General features: G+C 39.8%; 2 protein-coding genes across 2 annotated transcripts in view; both read right to left on the bottom strand.

Annotated features, from left to right (window-relative positions):
- Window positions 1-238: 238 nt before the first annotated feature.
- ARL5A (ADP ribosylation factor like GTPase 5A) lies at window positions 239-12,296 on the bottom strand. Its single transcript, XM_065671219.1, has 6 exons — window positions 11,995-12,296; window positions 9,902-9,962; window positions 6,709-6,856; window positions 5,509-5,592; window positions 2,899-3,050; window positions 239-2,367 (listed from the first exon to the last, which is right to left on the bottom strand). Exons 1-6 carry the CDS (start codon window positions 12,038-12,040, stop codon window positions 2,319-2,321), a joined length of 540 nt encoding a protein of 179 aa, XP_065527291.1. The 5' UTR covers window positions 12,041-12,296; the 3' UTR covers window positions 239-2,318.
- A 4,173-nt stretch (window positions 12,297-16,469) lies between these two features.
- The window catches only part of CACNB4 (calcium voltage-gated channel auxiliary subunit beta 4), a 110,329-nt gene continuing 102,208 nt past the window's right edge, over window positions 16,470-24,590 (bottom strand). Inside the window, exon 14 of the mRNA XM_065671217.1 lies at window positions 16,470-23,353. Coding sequence (XP_065527289.1) covers window positions 23,093-23,353 — 261 coding nt within the window. The 3' untranslated portion in view covers window positions 16,470-23,092. The remainder of the gene's footprint in view (window positions 23,354-24,590) is intronic.

Genomic DNA, 24,590 nt, shown 5'->3' with positions numbered 1-24,590 from the left:
CACACACAACCTGTGCAGACTGGATGCAGACTGGATGGGGCTTTGAGCAACCTGGTCTAGTGAAATGTGTCCCTGTCCATGGAAGGGGAGTTGGAACTAGATGGTCTTTAAGGCCCCTTCCAACCCAAACCACTCTGTGATTCTATGATTCAGACAGAAGTATGCAGTATTTAACACTACTAAAACAAAGTATTTTAAAGGGATGAAAGGGAAGACATAAGACTCAAAAACCAAACACTTAGGTTTATAAGCAAGTCTGCTTTTTCTTTTTTGAGACTAGAAAATGTACAATTCCATTTCATATGCAAGTGTGCACAGAGCTTGTTTCTTGAAGATACTATCAGATAAACTGAGAAAGTCTTTGCATTAAATTGTTATTTCTTCAAACATTTATACATTTTGCAATACACCAGTTAAATACCAATATCTATGTGCATGCACTATAAATATATGCATGTACACATTAAAATGTTTACCAAAGACAGCAGATTCCCTAGCCAGTGAGCATCATAAAGAGATAACAAAAATATACTAAAAAGTTAAATTCTTTACCTGCCTTTGTTAAACAGAAACTTTTGAAACGGCCTCCCTTCTTTTCCCCACAAATCCCCCACATGGTCTGCAGTGAAGGAGGCAAATGAGAAGGCAGGTGCACTGACTGTATTATCCCATAACCAAACATAAGCACCTTAAAAAGTTCAAACTAAGCTTTTTCTTTAAAATGTCTTTTTCATCCTTATCAGATGTGTGAGCAAAGGGAAGGATATTTTAAACAAAGTTTTATTTAATTTTGCTACATTCCCCAAACATCCATCTCCAACATAAAAAAGCCTATGGTTAAGGCTATGTGCACCTTCACAATACTGACAACATTTCAAACCATCCAACTCCCATCCCACTGAAAAGCCTGCATCCTTTAAAACAGGAATTCCAAACAACTTCATATGGACATCGGCCCATCAGGTACTACAGGAAGAAAAGATAACCATACAGTGCTCTGATGCTTCTTTGTAACTCACCTGGGGACCATGCAAGAGTTTTATTTTCAAGAAGTACTGCCCTGGAACTTCTGTGGGAACACAATGAATGGGTCACTTACAGCTTTTCAAGTAGTGTCATCTGTTTTGTTCCCCATCCCAGTTCCATCCATTGCATATAGATACATATATACATTTTACGCTATAAAAGAAAAGCATGCCTTCCTCTGAAAAATACTTACTACAGAATGTGACTTGGTTTATAAGATTCCAGTGGGACTTTTAAACATACTTTTGTGCCTCTTCTTTGGTTAAGAAAAAAAAAAAAAGATGACATTTTTCCCTTTATGACAGCTAAAGGTACTCCTACTAGACTTGAACCATAAAGGAACAGTACTGCAAAAAAAGAGCAGCAGTACTATAGGACAGCATTAGGACAGCATGACACACACTTTTTGGAATCACTGAATCCAATTATGACTACCATAGGGGAAAAAAACAACAAAAAACCCCATTTCATTTTAAACTCTTTGGCAAATGTTCACTGTTTGCCGACACTGTAACTCGCAGCTCAGAGTCTGTATGCCCCAATCCATTACAGCAGCCTCCCTAACTGAAAAATCATGTGAAAAACGAGCAACGGTCTTAAGAGAGAGTTTTCTTTATAAAGTTGTGGTGAGCCAACTGTCTGATGGATGCTACAGCCATACAGATAACAAAGGAAAAGAACTTGTGACATGTTGGCTATGTCAAATATTAGTATTACTGTCAACATACTGATTCAGCTTTACACACTGATCTGAACAGATTGCAATTAACCTAAAATTGAGGTATAAATATACACAAATATGTACAGTACACATACAGGAAAATATTTTGCATTTGTAACATCAGTAACCTTAAAAATACTGGAAAGTTGGTATCTATGCCATTGATTTGCTTGCTAATTTACTGGAATAATGAAGCCAACATCTTCAACTCGAGAGGACTACAATGGAATAATAAAACTCAAATTTAAAAGCTCCTTCCTCTCACTCCATCTTCGCCATGCTCAACATTGGACTATTCCAAGCGACTGTATCTTGAAAAGAAGGTTGATCACAGCTTTTAACGCATCTTCAGAGGAAAACAAACCAGAAATCAAACTGGAGCAATAACCGCATCTTTCTTTTGCTGAATGGTATTAATTTATATACACGTATGTGTGTGTGCATCTATGTAGAAAATAAAGTTGAAATCAGTTCAGTATAAATACATCTAACCCATTAATTCTGCCACTGTGAAGGTAATCCTGGGTACAGCTCTTTTTAAGCAATGTCTGTGCAAAGAGGTCATTAAAAATCATCTGATCTTAAGTCTTGACATCATCCATTCGAGTCCTTGGCACAGTCTGCAAACAAAAGAAAGAATTTTTAGGGAACACATACATTTCATGGGCTAACTTCAAAGATTAAGTCCATAGCACCAACTTATATTCTTCCCAAGAACTCTGTAAATTCTCACTGAAGAAATAATTTTCAGAAACAATCTACTATGAGTGCAGTATTTCCTAGATTTTTCTATGCGATCTATGCTTGCCAGACTTCAGATCCCAGCACTTCAAGACGCACACTGAAGTGATCTCTAATTATGATTATTCTTAATACACCAGAACAGATTATAGGTCTTTCCCACTCCCACCCTCATTAGGCCCAAATCATAAAAAATTCATCACTGTGAGACGGGACTGTGGATTTGATGTGAAAGTTGGTTTTCAGATCATGTTGATCCTAAGTCAGTATGTTCTAACTTCAGAAAAAAATCCAAGATTACTACGTAAGATTATTACTGACAGGGGAGGCATGTGTGTTAAAACCAAACACCACAATAAAAATACAAAATGATTCAAGATTCTCCTCCTGTAGACAAGAATACCTCTTACCCCTCTCCAGTTAGAGCACAGCATGCTTGAATGTGCCACTGGTGATCCTTAATTGAAGTCAATTTCAGAAACTGAGATATTTCAGCTACTGTCATACACTCTTTGACATCCTGCTTGTTAGCAAAGATCAGCAAACCTGCTTTTTTTAAGTCCTATGGAGAAAGAAGAAAAAAAATAAATTATTACCAATCATCTCTCTCTTAAAATTACCAATTTTGCCTCTCTCAGGAGGCAAGAGATGTGATACCAAAGTTGAGGACCTTAAGCCCTAGCAAAAAAACCCTAAACTATAAAATGCTGCAGGCTGAGTGACATGTAACTTCATAAAATCCTTTGATCCAGCAGACCAAATGTCCAATTTTGGTCCAGCGTGATCAGAGGCACGCTGTATCGCTATATGCGTGCAGCTGCACTAACGCCACATGCCAGTCAAGGCTTCCCATTTAACCCTGACCTTGCAGGTCATTCCTGCCTGTGTATCCATCCTAAGCACTGCATTCTCCTGAGTCCGGCTTTTATGCACATACCACCCTTTCATGTATTACCACACTGTTATGATTGGTTTTAGTACCAAAATACTAGACTGTGCAGCAGTTCTTACATGGGGCAAGAGTAGGTTACCACAGCAGAACTTTTTAAGCACTGGTAAAACCTTGCCCACTGGTTAATCCCACTCATTAAGAAGCATTAAGATTGCCCCTGACAGCATAAAGCAAGATGCAGTAATATTTTATTTAGAGGATAACACAGTATTTGTAGAAAATCACTTACACTGCTTTAGAATCAAAGGATAGACATCTACATGAACAAGTACACTACAAAAAACTTCTCTATAAGGCACATGTAAATTTAAAACATCACTATGAACAATTTTGAGAATTGTGATTGCATGGGCAAGCTTATCTAATCTCAAACTGCTTGGAATTACACTGGTACAGGCATGTATTATTGGAAATCTGTCCCTCTGAAAGTAGAAAGGTCTTCCCAGAAAGCCAAGTCAAGTCATTCACTTAAATGCCTATCAGGCACACTCATTTTTACAACCAGTAAAATTCGCAAACAATCTACTGGTCCAGAAAACAGTAGGAACTGACCCAGGCAACTCAATTTTGCCTTAACAGAAATTCAGCTGAACTGGTTAGCAGAAATAAAAGCTTTTTAAGGACTGAAAGGAAAAGCTATTCTAAATAAATATTTGACTTTCATCTTAGCTTATATGCATTGTTGTTCTCTTCAAATGTCAGAGCATCTGGAGAGTTAGCAGAATATACTTGAAAATATCCTGTTGTAAAACAACGGGCACATTTATTGTTTGTTAGATGAGTGCTTTTGGAGCACAGAAATAGACTCCCAACACGAAATAAGGGAATTCATGCTGCTTAGAGTTTGATTTCTCATTTCAAATTCAGTTAATTAAAAACTTCCGCATCTTCTTATATAGATTACGAAACAGAAGATGCAGATTTTGTTTAGCAACTGCAGATTGAGGAGTATATCTCAAATTCTAATTCTGCCAGCAGCAGACCCAATGGCAATGTTCTCAGGCCACTCCAACACAACCAAGAAAGCCACACATACTTTATTAGAATTATATTAAACACAATTTTAATTTAAACACCAAAAATTAGAAATTCCAGACACTAGGGAAAGCACTTGTTTCTTCTGAGTGATTATGGTAATCTAAAGAGAAGAAATACATAGACAGTCTTTGCCCTTCCTGAAGTCTACTAAACAGTGGCTATATTTTAAATATAAATGTACTATTTTGGGATATAATGCCATCAATTTATGCACATCTTTGTATTCTTACACTTGAATTTGGAAGCTCAGTGTCCTCCATGTTATCTCTTACAAACTGATCCAGTTTGCACTAAACTTGTCTCAGCAATAGTCAAGCTTATATAAACTTCTTCAGCAAAAAATCAGGGCTCCAGTCCTGCTGCACTGCACAGACCGAAGTCTTCAGGACACCCAGGTCACACAACAGGTACTCCTTGGTTTACACATTAGTCCAGTATTTATGAACCAGACTCGGACAGCTCAGTTTTAGGCATGACACAGGGCTCAATTTTAAAGAGGTTCTTTATCAGATAGCAAATTATACTCTAAGATTCTGTAATTCCAAATACACATAGAATGATGGCTATAATAGCCATAAGGCAGGCCGTTTCTTCAGTTTTATAGCTGGCTGCTAAAAGAGGTATTATTAAGGCTGTGCCTGCTCCACTGCGAAAACAGAAAACGTTGAGCAACCACCAAATTATCAAAAATAGTAAATAAATTGCTGGAGGCAATAACGGGGTTTCTTAAACTATCTCATTCAGATAGTAACACAGGTTGAAGTATAAAAAACACAAAAGTCATTTATGGGTCCTAACTTCTGTTTCAGAAGCACTCAGGAATTGAGAAGCTATTTTTGTGGGAGCTCTTTTCAGTAGTTTGGAATTAATTTACAGCTTTACTGGGAGCTTGACAATAGACAAGCAGGAAGACAACAGCTCTGATCCTTCCTCTAGCAGGAAGACAACAGCTCTGATCCAGCACTACCCACAGCTGGAAGACCTTACCCACAATAAATATTAAACCAAAGAAAACACAGGGTCTACTCACCTCATGTGCTAACATTTTATACAGTTCTTCTTTAGTCACAGAAATTCTCTCTCTGTCTGTGCTGTCCACAACAACTATCACAAACTTTAAAAAGTGAAAAGTTATTAGTAAAAGAACAAACTCTATCATTCTGGCCACACACTTGTCAGCAGAACAGATTAATGTTCCTAACCCATTGTCCAGACAGTCAGATATCACCTAGACTGTCACATATCATCCTATATCAGATATGCTTCTTCCAGCACTGGCATAGTTTACAACTTATGCCACAGTTTGCATACAAATGTAGCTCTGACACATATTTTCACTTTACATTTTTCATTTCCAAGTGAAAAATTTACACCAAAAGCAAGAGTTTCTCTGTAATCCAGGAGTTCTTTGCTTAGCATAACTGAGGTAGCATCTCAGATCCCTCAGATAATTTGCTGCAGCCTTTAAAAGGTAAGCTGTACCAGCTTTCTCTCTCTACTTCAAACACTAACATGCAAATAGATGTTTATTTATAAAACCCCAATAAGCTCCATACTTCAAGAGCACACATGCACATACATGTCAGACATCTTATAGAGAAGCACAAGAAAAATTGATTACTATTAAAAAAGATTAAAACCCTAAATTTGATAACACACAGGAAACCTTGACTGAAATCATTACTTTAATCAAGTATGTATGCTGCAACTTCATTGCTAAAGAGTTCTGAAAGTTCTTGGGGGCACTTAAGTAAACTGATTATGGAAGTTTTCACAACAGAACTCAGTCTTGGAAGAAAACTTTTAGGCTTTCAGTCTTACTCCTGAGGGGGGTAGATGGGCTTTAGAGCACCTGCTACAGAAATAGAGGAGCCCCCACACAAGAAGGGACCCATAACCATAGGGATCTGCAATACTAAGACAAACTGAGCACCTGTCCTAAGGCCACAGATGCCCAGACACAGAATCCTTGCAGACAAATTGGTTTTCATTGCAACTCCGTATTATGCATCTTATGTAAGAAACATAAAAGCAAGTCATACAACAGCTTGCTAAGGAGGAGACTTAGCAGGACATCAAAACAGGAGATGCCCTGAGGCAGGTACAGTAACATTCACTACACAGTCATAACAGCCCTCTGGAAGTGTCTCTGGTACCCATTTCGGGTACTGTGTCCTCCCTCCACCAGCAGTGGTGACACTAAGTCTTCTAGTAAGGTGCTCATTCTCACCTCAGTGTTTGTATAGTAGGTGTTCCATGAAGACCGAAGAGACTCCTGCCCTCCAATATCCCACATCAGAAAGCGTGTGTTGTTAACCACTATCTCTTCCACGTTACTCCCTATAGTGGGTGAGGTATGCACCACTTCGTTCATGGAGCTGCAGAGGGAAAAGTGCAAGCTGGTGAGAAACTGTGAGAACTGGGAAGTTACCTGAATTATCAAGTAACTCACGACTCCAAATTAACCTGCTTTTATAAACAATAAACTTGATGGTTATTTGAAGATAGAAAACTTCATGGGAAAGCTACAGAAAACAGTTCTTATGCAGCAAACAGGACAAGGTATAACGGTGACTGGCAAATAAAAATCAGTATCAATAAAAAAAGGACTCAGTGAACTATATAATAACCAAATTACAGAGCTGAGAAAGCATTCACAAACAAAATTATAATTAATTAGATCATAAAGCTGAGAAAATATTTGCTTCAGAAGCTGTTTTAAGCAGTCGGCTTTTCTTTTTCCAGGCTGATTTTGGCACGCATGGGAGAGAGCAGTTGTTTTGCTTCAAGAGTGCGGTTAAGACATAAGATTTCCAAGGTTACAGAAAAACAACTCATCATCCAGCTTCATCAAACACACTACATCTTGCTTTCCTTCCAGTGTAAGCCACTAAGAGCATACTTCTTTCACAATTCAGTTGCTTTATGTCCAAACTTCCTTCTCTTCTCCCTTCAATGCAGTTCATTAACACTACTTTCTGGAAACAAATGCAGACATTATATATTTCAAATATATTGTTTTAGAGATACTAAGTGCAACTTTATCATTAAGACCACCAGTTTCATATCAATAGTAATAAACAAATGTGTACTCTGGGCACTCCTGAAGTTCAAATTATTTAAACGTAAAAAACATAAAAGTAGCTTCAAGGAAAACATCAACTATTTTCAAAGAACTTCATTATTTGTTCCTGTGATAATCCAGATACATTTTTTTTCATTTTATATGAGCATGTCTTTGAAGCTGTAGGAAAGCTTTTTGTTAGAGTGACAGCAATTTGAGACTTGTAACGGTGATGGAATACTTCTTGAAGAGAAAACAGAGAACCAAGGAGAGAAAGATGGTCCAGTGTTGTGAAAAGGAATCCCAGCTACCCACTGCCTTAGCAAGGGTCATCTTGCCAAAAATAACAAGAAACTCTCTCACCACACATATATGAAGGCAACTGTACAAAAGAAAGAGAAGAAGAACAAACTATAGGGTAACAATGATACAAGATGATAATTGTAGCTGATTTCACGTTAAAAAAAGAACAACGACAAAAAAAAAAAATCCCTAAAACCAAACAAAAAAATCCCAGGTTTTGGCAGAGTTCTTTTAATGCTTGAAAGAGATGTGTCATTAATCCCCTTTCCTTGACTGAACCGTCAGCCTTTCTCATTCAACTTGTTGGCGTCTTGCAGGGTGCAATACGATAGGCGGATTTTTCCCCCCTCTTCCCATTGAAACAAGGTGAACTTGAAGCTTAATGGCGTCTGTTGACACCTGATCACAAAATCCTCCTGCTACCTGAGGGAAAGGAGGAGATCCAAGTACAAGAATGGGAAGAAATTAAGTGTCTGTGAAGCTGCCATAATATGTTAGAAGAATCACCACTCCAACATCTGCTGTGATCCTCCACATCATCCAAGGAATGGCCAGTGCACTAACCTGCACTAGTTATCCTACTAGTTGTCTTGGTCCATCTCTCACTGGAAGTGTTAAACATACTCATTCATGCTCAGAACACCTATTTACCATGAAGAAAGGGTAAGAAAAAATAATGGGAGATGCAAAGATAGAGGAAGGGTTTCAGGAGGAGTCAAGCAGCAGGAACAGAGGACAGTACTCATACAGAGCTCTGTCAAAGCAGCAAAGGGGAAGAGGAATACAAGAAGAGCAGGGGAAGTCCTGTGGAGCTAAAACAGACATAAGGGAAAAGAAGGCATTTAGAGATCCGCTGTACAAAAGGGAAAATGAAAACACGGAGACTGCAGAAGATGAGAAGAATCATAAGACATTTGTGGAGGAAGTGGACAGACACAGGCAGCATTAAAAAGCACCATGGATGGCCCTCAACTGCAGCAGTTACTAGTCTTAAAAAATATTCTTCATTCTATTTACACTTTTTAAAATCTCTCTCACTCATGATTTAAATAACTACAACCACCTTCATCTTTTCACCTTCTCTGCAGTGTGCTAGGGTACACATGGCTGGAAATGCTGCATGAGCTTCATGTTTCAGCAACCCAAAAGCAGATCATAATTTGACAAAACATTTTAAGTAAGCATATTTTTCAGCGTAGGATTGGACCAGTATGTCCATAACACTTAAGAGGAATTATTTCTGATACTGACTCAGGAACACTTTTTAATACCAGACTACTTCATGAGAGAAATCGCAAATTTGTTTCTAATATAAACAGACCTTGAGCGGCCTGTCCCACCTAGAAGCTTCTGAGTCTGTGGAAAAATTTGTTCCCTTTTATCAAAATGCAGTCGAGAACCAGAGATAATGAAGCTCATACAAGTTTCACGTAAACCAGTAGCAAGGTTAATGCAAGACAAATACAAGTCAGTGCCACTATTAAAGACAGAAGCTGCATGACAGCATGGGCTGCCACCAGCCATGGAGCTGTGTTGTCCTAGCTTCAGCCAGTGGTCAGCCCTCCTCCTTCCCCCTGTACCACATGACATCAAAGTACATCTTGGCACAGAGGACACAAGTCATGGCAGGGAGAAGTCAGGCTTCCCTGGCTTTGCTACTTACTCACAGAACAATTTGTTGAGTATTTACATGCTATGGCATGGATCAGTATAGCAGCATTGTCTTGTGGCTAACCCTCAGTATAATCATATTTTATGAAGCTGGCAAACAGCCTACACTGTGACAACAAAGGCAGCTGTGATTAAGTGATAATAGCAACGTAATGTGATAAACAAAAGCTCTGAACAAAATCTCATTCATATACCAGACAAACTACAGACCTTTACAAACTCTAAAACACGTGCTCTGATCCACTGCCTCCTGTAACTGTTCAGTAATCTTCATTGTGATGCTCTCAAAGTAAAACTTACAAGGAAAGAAGTGACCACAAGCCAGAGTAATATATACAATGTACACCTTGAAATACATGAAACATCATCAGCAGTTAATACTTACAATTGATAAAGAATGGTCGTTTTTCCTGCATTATCCAGACCAACAATGATTACTTTGTGCTCTGAAATAAAAGTATCACCAGTAAGTCACATAGTTAATTTTGCTATCACAATAACAACTATGCCATGAAACAAAGTTAGTGTTGCATTCGAGACTGATTTCCTAAGCAAACACTGCCAAACTTCAGGTGCCACATTTCACAGGCCATATGTAAAAGTTTATTTGTGGAGGTGTACAAACCCATGTCTTGTTTCAAGCAGGTAAGTGATTGTCAATTCTTCCCCACCTGAGTATCTACAGGAACAATTTCTGAGCAATTACATGTGGATTTTTTTCCTCCTCTAACATGCTAGGGCAATCTCACATTGGAATCCTTTCCCTATCTTCTACACATTTGTGCAGACTGTTACAGACTGCACTCTCCCAACCCCAGCAGCTCTTCAGAACACATCCTTACCAAGACATGTTAAATGGTAAATTTCATGTTAAAATTGTAACATTTAAATGTAAAATGTAACATGTTAAATGTTCATTTCCAAGTCTAGACCTTTATTATGGCCCGCAACATCTTAATCTCTTTGCAAAGAGCTGCTGAAAACGACAGCAACACCGATTTAAACTGTAAGCAGAATGATCCACCTGTCTCCCTTACTGTCCTCTTCTAGCAGGTTTGGCATTGGGAGAACAGATTTGCCTACAAATAATTTACAGTATGCATTCACACAATTTAGTTTTAGATGAACCAACAAGTACAACAAAAAACTACTCTGAGTTCTGCAGACACAGTTTGGAGCCCAATGTCAGAATCAATTGTTTCTGTTTAGCACCTTCTTTCCTATACATCACAAAATTAAATTTGATTTTTACAGCTGGGTGTTGTCAAGTACGAATTTACGATATCCAGGACAAGTGAGCGCTGCCAGCCCTCAGCTGTATTACTCAACCTTTACTTGCACAAATAACCTTGGCTTCAACTGGACTGTTCATGCAAGGGAAAGTTTTGTGAGAAGGTGTTTTTTTTCCTACCTCCCCAGTGGTCCACAAGAGCAACAAAAACCCATTAGAAATGTGCCCAAGCTTCGGGCAAACAAGGAAGAATTCCTTCTGTTAGCAAAGTACACTCACACTGACTCATCACACAGGGAGGGGATAGGGGTCAGGTAAGTGAGGTTTTCTCAGTTTTTATTTTATCAATATTGTGTGGTTTTGCAGAGTTGTCTTATATATCATCAGTAAAAACTCCAGTTTTAATAACTTTGCATAACTGCACAATATTGTAAAAATATCTGCTTACCTGACCCCACATAACTAGGAGCTTTTGTTTCTGGTGTGATGTTGCCAGCATAGTGGATGTTAGGAAATCAGTTGGAAAAGAAGATCTGAGGTGGGGCTGGATGCTACAAGACAAAAATACTGTTTTGTATTTGCACTAAGTGTCCACGGGCACATAACTGGCACATTTAACATTCATGTGCAGAGCATTTAAATTCACTCATAATCAAATTTAAAGGACCTTATCAACAGTAGGAGCATCAGCGTGTGTTTTATAGTTAGTTAAAACTTTCATTAAAACTTAACTGTAAGGAGACAAGCATTACAAATCTGAAGTTATAAATAACGTTTACTCCATAAATGAGCAATTTTGCCAGCTACTGAGGTTTATAACTTAAAAGTGTTAGTAAAGCGTACTCTGCAGACCACAAGATGAAACTACACACTACAATGCAACACAGCTGTATTCTTTTCGGCTCACATCAATAATTTAACGTCCACCTTTCAGGCAATGAGCTTTACATTGACTTAGAGAGAACAGAAAGGTTAAACCCCCCCAGCTTCTCTGGTTTCATCTCGTCCGCCAGCCACCCCCGACCAGCGCTGGGGAAACGCCGCCAGCTCGCCCTTTAGCCTCGGTACCCAAAGCTGTGCCAGTTTACCGAGGCGGGCTCCCCCTACCCACTACTCCCCACCGCGGCCGCCTCGAGCCCCCCCGCCGCCCCACAGCGGGTGCACAGGCAGCGGGGATCCGCCGCGAGCGGGCCCGGCCCGGCCCCCGCGCGCCCCGACACGTCCGCGGGCCGCCGCCTCGCCCTCACCCTGATGGTTGAACAGCCTCCAGATCCTGGTGAAGAGGATCCCCATCCTCAGCCGGCGCAGCTCCGGGCCTCGCCGGCTCCTCAGCACCTACCGCGGGCTTACCCCGCTCCCGGGCCGCGGGCGGCTCAGGGCCCGGCCCAGAGCCCGGTTTGCCGGCGGAAAGGCGGGCTAGGGCCTCGCCGGGTCTGCTCACTGTCGGACATCGCCGCCGCGCCGCTCCTCTCGCCTCACAGCCTGTCCGGGCCGGCCGCGAAGCGGGGACAGCGACGCGACACGACGTGCTGCCGCCAGCGACCCTGCGGCCACCGTAGGGACGGAGGAGGCGGGGGCGGCGCGTCGCTGCAGCGCGACGTAGCGGGGGCGGAGCAACCGCGCCGGCCGCCATGACGCGGCTCCGCCTCAGCGGTGTGCGGTGCGGGCTGTGTGAGGGGGCCGCTCAGTAGCTGAGGGAACGCGGTGTTCGCGTTGTTGCCTGCTGTCGCTCAGAGCATCCGGCCCACCGCAAAGATAAATCCCTGCGTCCAGACGTGCCGCAGCGGTTAAAGCCGCAGGGACGGTAGCGCGCTTGTTTGTGCCTGGCTTTACAGTTGGTCATCTGGAAGGGCTTTTCCAACCTAATCGATTTTATGACTGATTTTTTTTCTAACCCTTTAATAAATAGGTTTTTAGTGCCTGCACGTGATAATGCTAGAGACAAGACATGGGGTGATTGCTGCAATTTGCTTTATCCTTGACCAAAACAGTGCTCTAACAGGAGCACCATGGTGTTACCCTTATGTGTAAAGCTGCCCTTGGAGCCCGTGCGTTTCAGCCCCAAGGCCTTCATTAGCTGCTGTACAAACAATTTTACATGGGTCAGTCATGTTTGTCTTGCGACACCAGTGGCAGGTGTGAATTTGAGCAAAGGTATTTCTAGCACTAGTATTTGTACTCTAGGGAGCCATGGGTAGGTTGCACAGCTGTTGGGCACATCTGCACTTTAAACACCGCTGGTGGGCATGGTAAGGAAAAGCCAGGCCTGCGCTTCTATGAAAGAGCAAATACAACTTTGGGAGATAACGTGAAAGAGTGAAACTGGCAGAAAGCCTGTTTTTATGTTCAAAAGGCATATTCTCTGCAGATCAGGGTTTGGAGGCTTTGCTTACCACCACAGCAATCAAATGCAGTTCCTTGTTGATAGCCAGGTGGCAACTGGGCTAGCTTTGGAGTTGTGCTCTGTCCCCACCTGGGATGAAGAAGCCTCCATCTCAACATGGGGGAAGCTCCTTTTGGGATGGGATGTGTTACTTGGGACAGAGAAGCTCCTTGCCTGAAGTCCTCTGGGCATGCTTGTGTTCCTTGTAACGATGAGTGTTCCATGACATAACTTTCCGTCATTGCTAGTACATGTTAATGGCTTTGCTCTTCATTACGTACTTCTCTCAGCTGCACCACAGCCTCCCTTTTTCCTGTCCACAGAGGTGCTTACCACTTTCTCTGTTTTTCCCCCTGGTCCTCTGCAAGCTGGCACACTTCCGCCCTCAGTTCTATCTCTGCCTTCCTTACTGGCTGCCTGGTAATGCTGCTTTCAGCTTCTCACATGGTTTCTGCCCCACCTCTGGTATGATTTACTCCTTTCTCATTTCAGAGTTTTTTGCTTCTCTCCTTTTACCAGCTTTTATTCTGATTGTGGCTTCTTGCTTTTATTTCCCCTGCTACAATATTGGCCTGTACTCAAAGTAACAAGGCCAGTAGTAATCTATGAGTTTCTGTCTGTGCCTGCAAGCTTTAATGCTTTCTGTGGCAGTGAAACGGAATACATGATCCATAACAGCTGAAGAAAAATATCCTGATAATAAACTGGCATGTTACAACTTTAATAGGATAAAAATAAATAATGCACTGCACTAGTAATGGATCTGTAGTCATCCAGGTTTCAAATAACTAGATACAATGTATTATTGTCCATGGTGCTCATGCTTTACACCTTTTTCAGCATTGACAACAGTGATGCAGTATCAGCTACCTAATGTGGCAGGGAAAGCACAGTTAGCCCAGACACCCTCCGGCTCCTCTGTGAAACCACTGTTTGCTAAACAGCCACCAATAGTCTGAAAAAAAACCAGCATCTTGTTTGATACAAAGGCTCTTTGCCCTGTATGGTTGTGGGCTGCTGTTTTAGAACTACATTGCTAATTTTTAACCTCAAACATGACAATCACCATGATGCTGGAAAAGTAGCAACACTTTATCCTATATAAGTGCAATGCATAAATACCCTGCCATACTGTTCAGCTGCTGGAATTACCAAGATTTGTTTATTCATTCCTCTTAGTAAAAGCAAGGATGTCTGCTGGCTTGGTGCAGTGGCTTTGGAAAAGCTGATGGGGGAAGGCAAAAAGGAAATAAAGGTGTGTAGCAGGAACTGCCACTCCGTGTGAGAGCTGCAGTCAGAGGGATGGTGTGTGACTGACAGGTAAATGAAGCAGCTCCTCCGGTGTGATACACTTTCCAGAGGTTCAGCATTCAGCCTGCAACAGAATTAATTATTCATAAGCTGACAATTATCCCCCTTTCTGCCGTACCTCAGCTGAGAATTTCAGATGCCTTTGATTCATTTCTGTTCTCAGTTCTCCTGGTGTAAACACGGAGTTATCCTGAAATCCATGGGTTCATTCCAGGACTAAGCAGGCTGCACAAATACATGAGAAGGTAGCAAAATTCAATTAAACTGTTTACTTTGATTCTCCAAATAGAAGTGCTTTGAGGGTTTTTTTCCTCCATATAGTTTTGTTATGTTAAAACCTTGTGCCTTACCAAAGCAACTTCAGAAAGTCTGCCGCTAGCACTTGTTGGAGTTACATCAGACTGTACTGGACAGGACACTGACTCACTGACTGCAGCCAGCACCCCTTGGTCCTGCCTTGTAACACCCACGTAATGACTACCACCGGCTTGCCTGCACACAACAGCTGCAAAACAGTGATGTTTTTACAGAATGAATGAATGTATAGTGTATTTCAGGGCTAGGGAGCTATTGTTAGGATTTCACCTCTGTTTTCCCTGTTAGTTAAATTATCAGTTAGGACATTTGTATGGCAGCCTAGTTTATCCTGTATTGTACTGCGGTTTTTCCACATGCTAACATGGATGTTGGGCTTCCCATTGCTGGCGGCGGCTTTCTAAGAAAGCACTTAAATCAGCATGGCTTATTGTGAATACAGTCACAGTTTCCTCCTGGAATTCTGAAAAGCCTTTTTCAGGTCATGTACATTTTGTTTCAATGCTCAGTGGGTCATCTGAGCATTTCTACACTGCAGAAGCATGTTGTCTGCCTACAGCAGACTTTCACCAATGGAGAGGAAAATATTTCTATATGGAAGAAACTAGAACATGTGGAGAGGACAATGAACTTCTAACTTCCTGGATCATATGAAAACACATAAAAGAATACATTTATGTATACATGCTCAGTTATATTTATTTAGAAAACCTTAAGCTTATTTATTAACAGCTTAGATTACAACTTGTATGTTTATATCTGATTCTGAACACTCTAGACAAGATAATTCAATTAAACAATTTTAAAAGCCCTGCTTCTGCATTAGACATGTAAAAGTGAATGTTAATTCACACGTAACATGCAGCTTACCTGCAAAGTCTGTGTTCTTCGAAGGCAGGCTTCTGACAGAAACGCTGAGGTGCAACCACACCATGCCACTGGTTACTGCAGGCACTGCCAGGCCTGGACACCCTGATGGGTGACACATAGCTGAGCACTGCCAGCGGCCACCACTGCTCTCCCCAGGGCAGTTGTACAGGGGAGCCTAGCAGTACAGTTGGGCACAGAGCCCTTACTGCTCTGCTGGAGCTCTCTGCACATCTCTGGCTTGGTCTCCTGATGCCATACCGAGTTTATAAGCTCTGTATGTCCGCATTTTTTTGGTGATCACAGCATCTCTCAGGTTGCTGGCTCCTGTTATTCACCCTTTGGAAGCAGCAGCATTTTTCAGCGCTTCCTGTTTTTCAAGCTACTATAAACACCATTTAATTTTTTTTTTAATAACCAGTCCTTACTACCTCACATCATTCTGCTCTTTGTTTCTGTCCAGGAACCCATTTTACATTAGCATGAGATCATACTGAGGACCAGATCCAAAGACCATTAAAGTTCATGAGAATCCTTCAACTGAGCAGTTGGCTGCAAGTATTTTACTTCCTCGTGAACAGTGAGATATTATATGTATTTACGAACTTTGGAGTTGCAGCTATTTAAGAGCAGATGGATTTAAAAATAAACATCATTCATTTCACAGACCAGATGCATCTCCTTCATCAGAATCTCATTAATTTTTACTAAAAATTCCATAACATGGGAAGCTGCTGCCAAAAGCTATCGGCAAACAAAATACCGCAATGCTCTGAACGGTTTCTCAAGTGATGACTCTGAGCTTTTTCCAATCTTGAGTGCAGAATGCAAAGACGCTTAAAAGACTTTTAAACAGTTTGTAGTTTTTTAATTTATTGTAGAAAAGTTATTGTAATGCAGTTCATTTTTGTACATCTAAATTCCATAAAACAAATCCATAGAAATGAGGATACTATCAGCATGCAGTCTGCATTGTCCTTTTTAAATGATTCTGATCACAAAAATAACACCACTTTTTTTTTTTTCTTTCTTTGAAAGCCACTAAAAGCAGAGGGAGAGCAGAACATGCAACACTGTACACATTTGCATAGTATATTTTACCCAGCATGCCTTGTAGAATGCTACACATACAGTATCTATAGAAGGAAAACCAGAAAGGGGCAAATCAGCAGAAAACACACATTTGTGGTTGTATTTTTAGGTTTGGTTGGTTTTTTTTTTTTTTGTAAAGGCAGTAATGTCTTTACCAGCATGACTCTGAACTGGCTCACAGTGAGGCTGGAGGTAACACTGCCAAGCTATCACTGGGAACCAGTTTGGGTGAGAAACGGAGATTTTCTGGGATCTGAGAAGCCCAAGGTCCATAGTCTGCAGTTTGAATGACCATTTTCATCTGTCTTCACCCCTCTATTTCTCATGTGTACATACAGTTTGCATTTTGCTTGATTCTCTTTCTATGCTTTTCCCGTACAATATCACTGACTTTCTCTCTCTGCATGAGAAGAGAATCTGGTGTGTTTCCAATGCAAATGCACCCTGGCCACAAACACACTCTCCTTAAGCTTACTTTCCTCCCATTTTAAATTCCCAGCAGTATCAGTGGAAGGTTTTGGGTGTACTTGTCCACAGCTCTTGCAGTGTAACGTTCTTCTCTCCCCACCTCCCCGTCCCCCCCACCCCATACATTAAACCAAGTAGCTCTACAGCCCCAAGAACTTACTTACTGGGAGTATTTCACTCCTGACCTTGGGTTCTTAGTGTATTCATGGTGTATTCATCAGTCATACGCCAAAAATCTATACATTGGCCAAAATCAGAAGTTATTAATGCAATTTCAGCATTGAGGAAGAAATTATCAAGAAATGCAGTGGACTTTCTAATTCAAAAGGTTTTGGGTTTTTTTTTTCTTAATTAATATGGAAGGATACAGTTACCGAAAAAACAATCACATATGCATAAAATAAACTGCTGAAGTATCAGACAGCAAGTTTAACTGATCAAAAATGCAATAAATCCACTGACGCTGGATCAAAAAGTCTAGCCCCTTTTTTCAAAAATACACCTCCAAATGCAACAGTGGAATTATTGTAAATTTGTGCTATTACAAATGTGCTTCTTTTTCCTTGCTCTGCTTCTACATCATTGGCAAAATATATTATTCTGTACTGTACAATAGATTTTCTCGCTATATTGATTTTCTACTGCTTATACACAGTAGAATGCATATCAAAGGGGACTGTGGTGTTAAATTTAATTACATTTTGTTTTTCAGGAGATACTGATAAGGCATCTGATAATCAGTACGTGATATTTGTGGTCAGACCTTGCAAATACTGACTCTCGGAGCAAACAGTTATAAACTGTGTCCAGTTGTAGGTGTCTGTAGGATCTAGTCCAGATAGTAACTCACTGCCAAAAAATTTGAGGGGAAAAGGCAGGTCTAGTAAACCTCACAGAGACCAAACCAGTGCTACTCCCAGTTTCACCATGGGCAAAGGAATAAAGGAATGACATACTCTTACTAACATTTTTAAATTACATCTACCTTCTTCCAAAATTGTCTCTATGGATTTGGTATTTCTCTTCTTAAATGCATTCCACAAATTTCAATACTAAGTAGCATTTTCAGCTCTTTCTCCAAGTTAATTCCTTACATATATTTCACCACGTTATTAAAATGTCCTTTTATTTTTCTATGTAAAATAAATTGGATTGAATAACAACCTAACAAAGGTTATTCAAATGCTGACTCTTCAAATACTACATTTACTTTTGTCATTGTTTTAAAGATAGAGGGAACTTGATTTCCCTGGAGTTAAAATTGGCTGTATTACAGTATCTTGCAGTCCTGTTACTCTTTGTAGAGCTATCTGAAGAAAAGAGAGGCAACTGCAACAAAATACATGGTGTCAGAATCCCATGAATCCAAACTTGTATTAATACCAACTGCAGTTATATAACCCAGTTTTAAAATACACCGTTTTAGGAACAAAATCAGATTTGTGTAAGTGGTATTTTACAAAACATGCATCTGATTTTTTAATATGTGGTCTCCAATTACTTGTGCTTTAAAGAAAAAGAAAGTCAAGGTTAAGCTTCAGAAGCACTGAACCTGTAAAACAAAATATAGCGGAAAACACATTTAATACATTCTTAAAGAAAAAAGGACGAATGATAGCCCTAACTTACTCAAATCAGTATGCTATAAAGTAATAGTACTAGCAGTATTATTTTGAGAATGGCAGTACCAATAGGGAGATGAGATTCTGGGATGTTTCAGAGAAGCCTGTGGCACTGAGTCCAAACTGAATTCAGATTTTCAGTCAAACTGAACTTGGAGTTACAGGCCTATGCACACCCAGAGAAACTACTGTCACCTTATTATTCCTACAGCTCACTTCCTCCTTTTTGCAATTTTCACTCTCTGAAGTATGTATTAAACATTTTAAAAGCAAGGAGCACAAAAGATTAACCCCCCCAAATACCAACTTCAGAAGCAGCTTTCAAACCTGGAGAAAACACAGTAAACCCTTTATTTGCAGCAAACCCAGCACTAACTGTGAGTGCTAGCACTGGCAAGGCTGCGAGTCGTGGAGCCACATCCCCTCCCAGGCACACGGAATTTATCTGGGCCCACTGGAGTTAAGACAAAACCATGTGGGATCAGAAGCAGGCTGAGGGAACAGCAATTGCTTCACGAACCGATCATGCTTATGAAGTCCAAAATCAGGGGTGCCACCTATTTTCATGGCAAGATGGTCTGTCAGGATAAAATCTCAGTCTGGGCCATACTATGCCATGAAGTCTTGAGCAGAGGGATTGACTTTTGTCAGACCAACCTGTGTACAAAATGATAGTCTGATTTGGCCCACTGTTTATAAACTAAAATTGGATACAGAACAGCTTCAGTTACATTCCTTTAAGCCTAATTTCATAACCTACTCAGAAAACATAATCAGTTGCACATTGCACATCCCATGGGATAAATGTCCATCTGTGGAACTAGTAAAAGAACCTGTACGTCTGTTAAATACAATGTGCCAAAGTACTTTAAATTAAAAGTCTATCAATTAATTGCCTTTATAGTGGCTTCAGGATTTTAAAAACTTTTGTTAATTAATTCACAAACATATGAATGCCCTGACATTTGCTGTCTTTAAGATATCAAGATTGTTGTTACCACCTTTATTGGGTAAATTGTCATTAATGCGAAAGCATCCTCATGAAAACTCAGATAACAACAACTTAAAAATGTTTTATCAATATGTCTAAAATCCTCTGTATAAGCCAGAGCTTATGAACAGAACTCAGATCTTTAATAATATTATAATAACAAGAAGAAATGGTATGAGGACTGGAAAATTAGCCTTACTCGTGTTCATTCAGGAATACATGAACTTCACAATTGTATATAGCGCCATTGCAGAAGAAATCACAATACAGCTGGCTAGCACTGCTGAAGTTCTAATACAAATACTATGAGTTAACATGTCCTGATCAACATTGCAGCTTTTACCGATTACCGCATTTCCTAAAAATAATTTACTTTTTAAAATAGAGTTCCCATAACTTGTATCTAGAATAAATTAATGATCTATTAGCAAGTTCGGTATATTTGTACTTAAAGATATATCTGTCTTCAAAGAATAAAACCCAGCAAGCAAGGAAACCTGCTGGATCGCTGCTAACTGATGTCTTATATTAAAATGGAATGGGCAGTGGGAGAAGAGAGGGTAAATTACACACAGTAGTAAACTTAAACCCACGCAGTAAAGGAATATCGTGTGTTCTTTCAAGACAATACATGACTCCCCTCACAAGCTTGTTTTGATTAGAAGAAATGAAGTAGTTTTGGCACTTCAGATGCTGCAGGTGATGGAATTTGTGCATATGTGTTTTGTAGACCTTTCCCTTCACTAACATGACATGGAAGACTTAAAAACAAGGCTCCAAAAGGCTCTAGAAGTAAATGACATTTCTGTCTAGGAAATGATAAAGCAGTAACCTTGTTTACTAGAAAATATACGTAGGTGCTTCGCAGCTACCTGCCATTAAAATGCAAATATCTTCAAGCAGTTAAATGATCTGATCCCTAATGCTACTACAGAATAAAGATAAACAGCTAATCTAGGTTTATACATCTCAGTGCATCCTTTGCAATTAATACTTTAATGCACACAAACAAGAAACTTATTAAAGCTTATAGTAAAAATGTTTTGCCTAATGCCTTCTTTCTCATGCAGGTATGTGTGCTGTACATGTAACAGAGATTTGTAGAAATTACTGGAAAATACTCCACTGTGCTATAGCAGAAAATATTAGAGAAGGCAGCTGAAGCCACCCTTCCCAGGCCAGGTCCTGCCATGCTTTCTCAGCCTAACTGCCCTTTTGGAACCTGCAAGCATTTAGGCTGAGAAAATAATGCAGGAACAGGCCTGTCACATCAATTCTGAACTCTGCTACTCCAATGGATGCAGATATTTTCCTTTTTTGATTTGGTAACTGGCTCATTCGAATCATCCAGTGGTGCTGAAAGCTGCCTTTTAGGCAGTGAAGTTGTTTAAAAAATTAATCATGCATCCACAATCTTTTAACACTGCTAGAGATGTACCTAATTTTTGGTTCTACTGGATATGGGATGAATTACTTTCCTTGTTGCAAAACATCAAGAAGATAACCAGACTCAATGGTGGTGGAAAATACCAGTGATCTTTGCTAACTGGTCCAGAAAATAGAAGAAACAGTAACACAGTAATATTCAGGAAATTAATTTTGTGCTATGTGGTTAAAAGCCTACTTTTAGCAGGCTTTGGGAAGAAAATAAAATATAAAATATATTAGAAAATAAAATATAAAAGTCAATGATCCTCATATTTTTTTGTGAAAAAAGCACAAAAAAAAAAAAAATTTGACAGGAACCTGCATAAAAAATGCATGATCAGCACAGTTCTGTCAATTTTAGAAATGCAGTGGGGAATTCCAGGAGTCTCTGATTAAAGACCTTAGAGGGTTGTACAAAACGGTCTATTACGGTGAATTTTTCAGTCACACTGGATCTAAGGCTTCACTGATCGCATAAGACGCAAGGTCCAATCACATCAACTTATCTATTTAAAGAAACTGAAGACTCAGTAGGTGAAAAGAAGTGATTGTTAGGAAGTAAGGCAGCAACATCACCAAGATTTATCATAGTTCTTTGAATCAAAAATGTCAGTGCTATCACTTTGCCGTGAGCCGATTTTTTTCTGATACTCCATTTTTATTGCAATCTAATTCTGACCAATGTGTTATTTTAAATGCTCACAATTTATGAATATTTAACCCCCCTGCCTTCCCTCAGATTTCATTACTGATATTTAAACTGATCTTCTGGAGAGTTCTTGTGCGATGCTGGAATTTTCAGACATTTCAGAGATGGATTTTGAAAGATGTAACACATAGGTAGTTACTCAGATGTACTGGAATGTAGTGCTCTACACACTGGGTAAGAAAAGAGTATCATTTTCCATTTAAAAAGGCAAAATACTAAAAAATGGGAAAAAAGATATTATGTATCTAAACACTAATGTGCCATTTTGGGACTGCTAGCTAGGGAAAACAATAGGGGAAAAAAAAAAAGCTGTTCTCAACCTCTAACCATACAAACTATTTGTAAGTTTGTTCATTTTTTCATTTTTATCTCCCCTTCTCCTGACATAGTTCATCATTGCGGACTGCAACAAAAATGTCAGTACTGGCTAAACTAAAGAAATTGTTTTGCTGCAACATTCACGCCAGGCCTAAAAAGAATTTCAGACTGGAAAGTATTTTATAACTGCTGCAATAATTTGTGATATTTGGCACTCTCAATAGTTTACATTTGGTCTGTCTGAAAAAGCCATTCTGGAAATAAGTAGCTAGAATAAATCCTCTTATTCTAACTTTAAATGTAAATTGAGCTTCCAGCAAACAAATAGCTGACTGTCCGGCTTCTAGTGGTTTCTAATTTTCAGATGTTTCATTTGTCTTTTTTTCTTTTTAACCTGATTGCAACATGCTCAAGTCGACTTTCCAGTCAATTCACCCGAATTCCAACAGGAATTGGTTTATAAATTGGTTCCAACTGGAACTGGTCATTTGGAATTTCCAGCACAGGAAATTATTTTATAAGTGCCTTGATAAGTACCCTAAATTACAAACGGATGTGTTTAATATCTAATGACAAGAAAATATGGCTATAAATGCAAATGCTGTACTAAAAATAAAATAAATAACCCAAAAACCAACCTTATGATCGGGCATAAACGTAAGGGCCTGGTAACTTTTTTTTTTGCCCCCTACTTAACATCAAGTGACAGCAGAGTGCAACTTCAGTATGACCGTGTTACATCTGCCAAATTAACATGATTGATTGAGTTTTAATTTCTTTTCCTAGCTACGTTATGGCAATTATTAACTGATGAATACTATTTTTCCCCAGGTTCTTGAACTCAAAGCCTATGTCGTGAATCATGGCTGTATCCTCCAGGGGATCCTCGGTTCCTGTGGGGTTTGTACGTGTCCTGGTATGAGTCAGAGTATTCTTCTTCCACTAGAGGATAGTGATCTCGGCTGTGTTGGGAACTGGAAGACAAGCGGTTCCTGCTCTTCCGAGCCCTTTCGTTGTGATAATTTTCATCTGAGGTCATTAGACTTCGTCGCTCAATGGGAGAGTTCTCTGCGGAATGGCTGCTGTGCCTCATACGCTGGCTCTACGAGTGCCAAAGAATCCAAGCATTAATACAGACAAGGAGTATTTTACATTTATTAGCTTGCTTTGAGACTTATTCTGAGGTCTTTCAGAATCCATCCACTTTTGTGTTACTCATTTTATATTAAAGCCTGTATGCTACAGGAATGGGTTACAAAAATAGTCTGGTTCCTAGAGCTGAAAGCAGACCAAAGGTGGTGTTACAGTGTATACCTCTCATAGGATTCACCTTGGTAAATATTACAGGCCATTTAGCATGAAAAGTGAGCTGATGTATTCAGCATTTATCACTTTTCTCTGATCATGAACATAACATTTATGCTGCTATTCTGCTTAGGAAATTCGGAGCTCTGATCTAAGTGGTCTTAAGAAACATCTGAAGACGTTTGTTGTTTTGTTGGGTTTTTTTAAAAGGTGCGGCTCTGAGTCTGAACTAAAAACCTTCATATGACCAAGCGAACAATGGGCTGCTAAACAGGCAGCCAAGGGGTGCCTGAAATTCTTAGATATTAACAGATTCTCTCAACTAAAACATAATACATATTTTAAATATGTTGACAGAAAATCCTTTTCTTATTAACTTATTAATTGAAAGGTTTAGCCTTTGCTATCCTCATATTCCCCTAATGACAATGTGCTACACTTGTTGACTGAAATCAGTCTGTATTTTTTGCCAGTAAACCAGCACAATGAAGTTGCCTAAAAAAAGCATTTCATTTGCTTAAACCCCTGCAGAGAACAGCTGTCCATACTCTCAGTACAAACTTAGTCAATACTTTCCTTTCTCTAGATTAGACACCTGATGTAATTCGCCTGTAACTGCCAAGAGAACACTGACACAATGGTTGTGCCCGTCGCAGGGTACAGGGAGGTAACTGTGCAGATGGGTATTCATTTACATCATGGCAGTCGCATTTCTTTTGGATTCAACCAAGGTAATACTCACTGAGTTTTCATTTAATGAACGGCACAAAAGAGGGGCCCTTCTGCAAATGCACACACAGAGCTACTGACTAGCAACTTGTACCATGTTATCCCCAAGCTCTCCTTACAGCATCAGGTTTTAGTAGTGATTATATGTCAAAGTCCACAGATTTTCTTCACAAATTATGCTGCTTGCATTTTTCGGCACACAATTTTGATATATAATCACCTGTGCTCGCACCCTCCGTCTTCCCTGTAGTAATTTACCTCTGTGGCTGCAACCTGCTCTTTTCTACAAACCCTTCTCTTTCCCT

Source organism: Lathamus discolor, chromosome 3 (assembly GCF_037157495.1).
Source record: "Lathamus discolor isolate bLatDis1 chromosome 3, bLatDis1.hap1, whole genome shotgun sequence".
Taxonomy (NCBI): Eukaryota; Metazoa; Chordata; class Aves; order Psittaciformes; family Psittacidae; genus Lathamus; species Lathamus discolor.
Note: the sequence above shows the minus strand (reverse complement) of the source record. Positions and strands in the feature narration are given on the sequence as shown.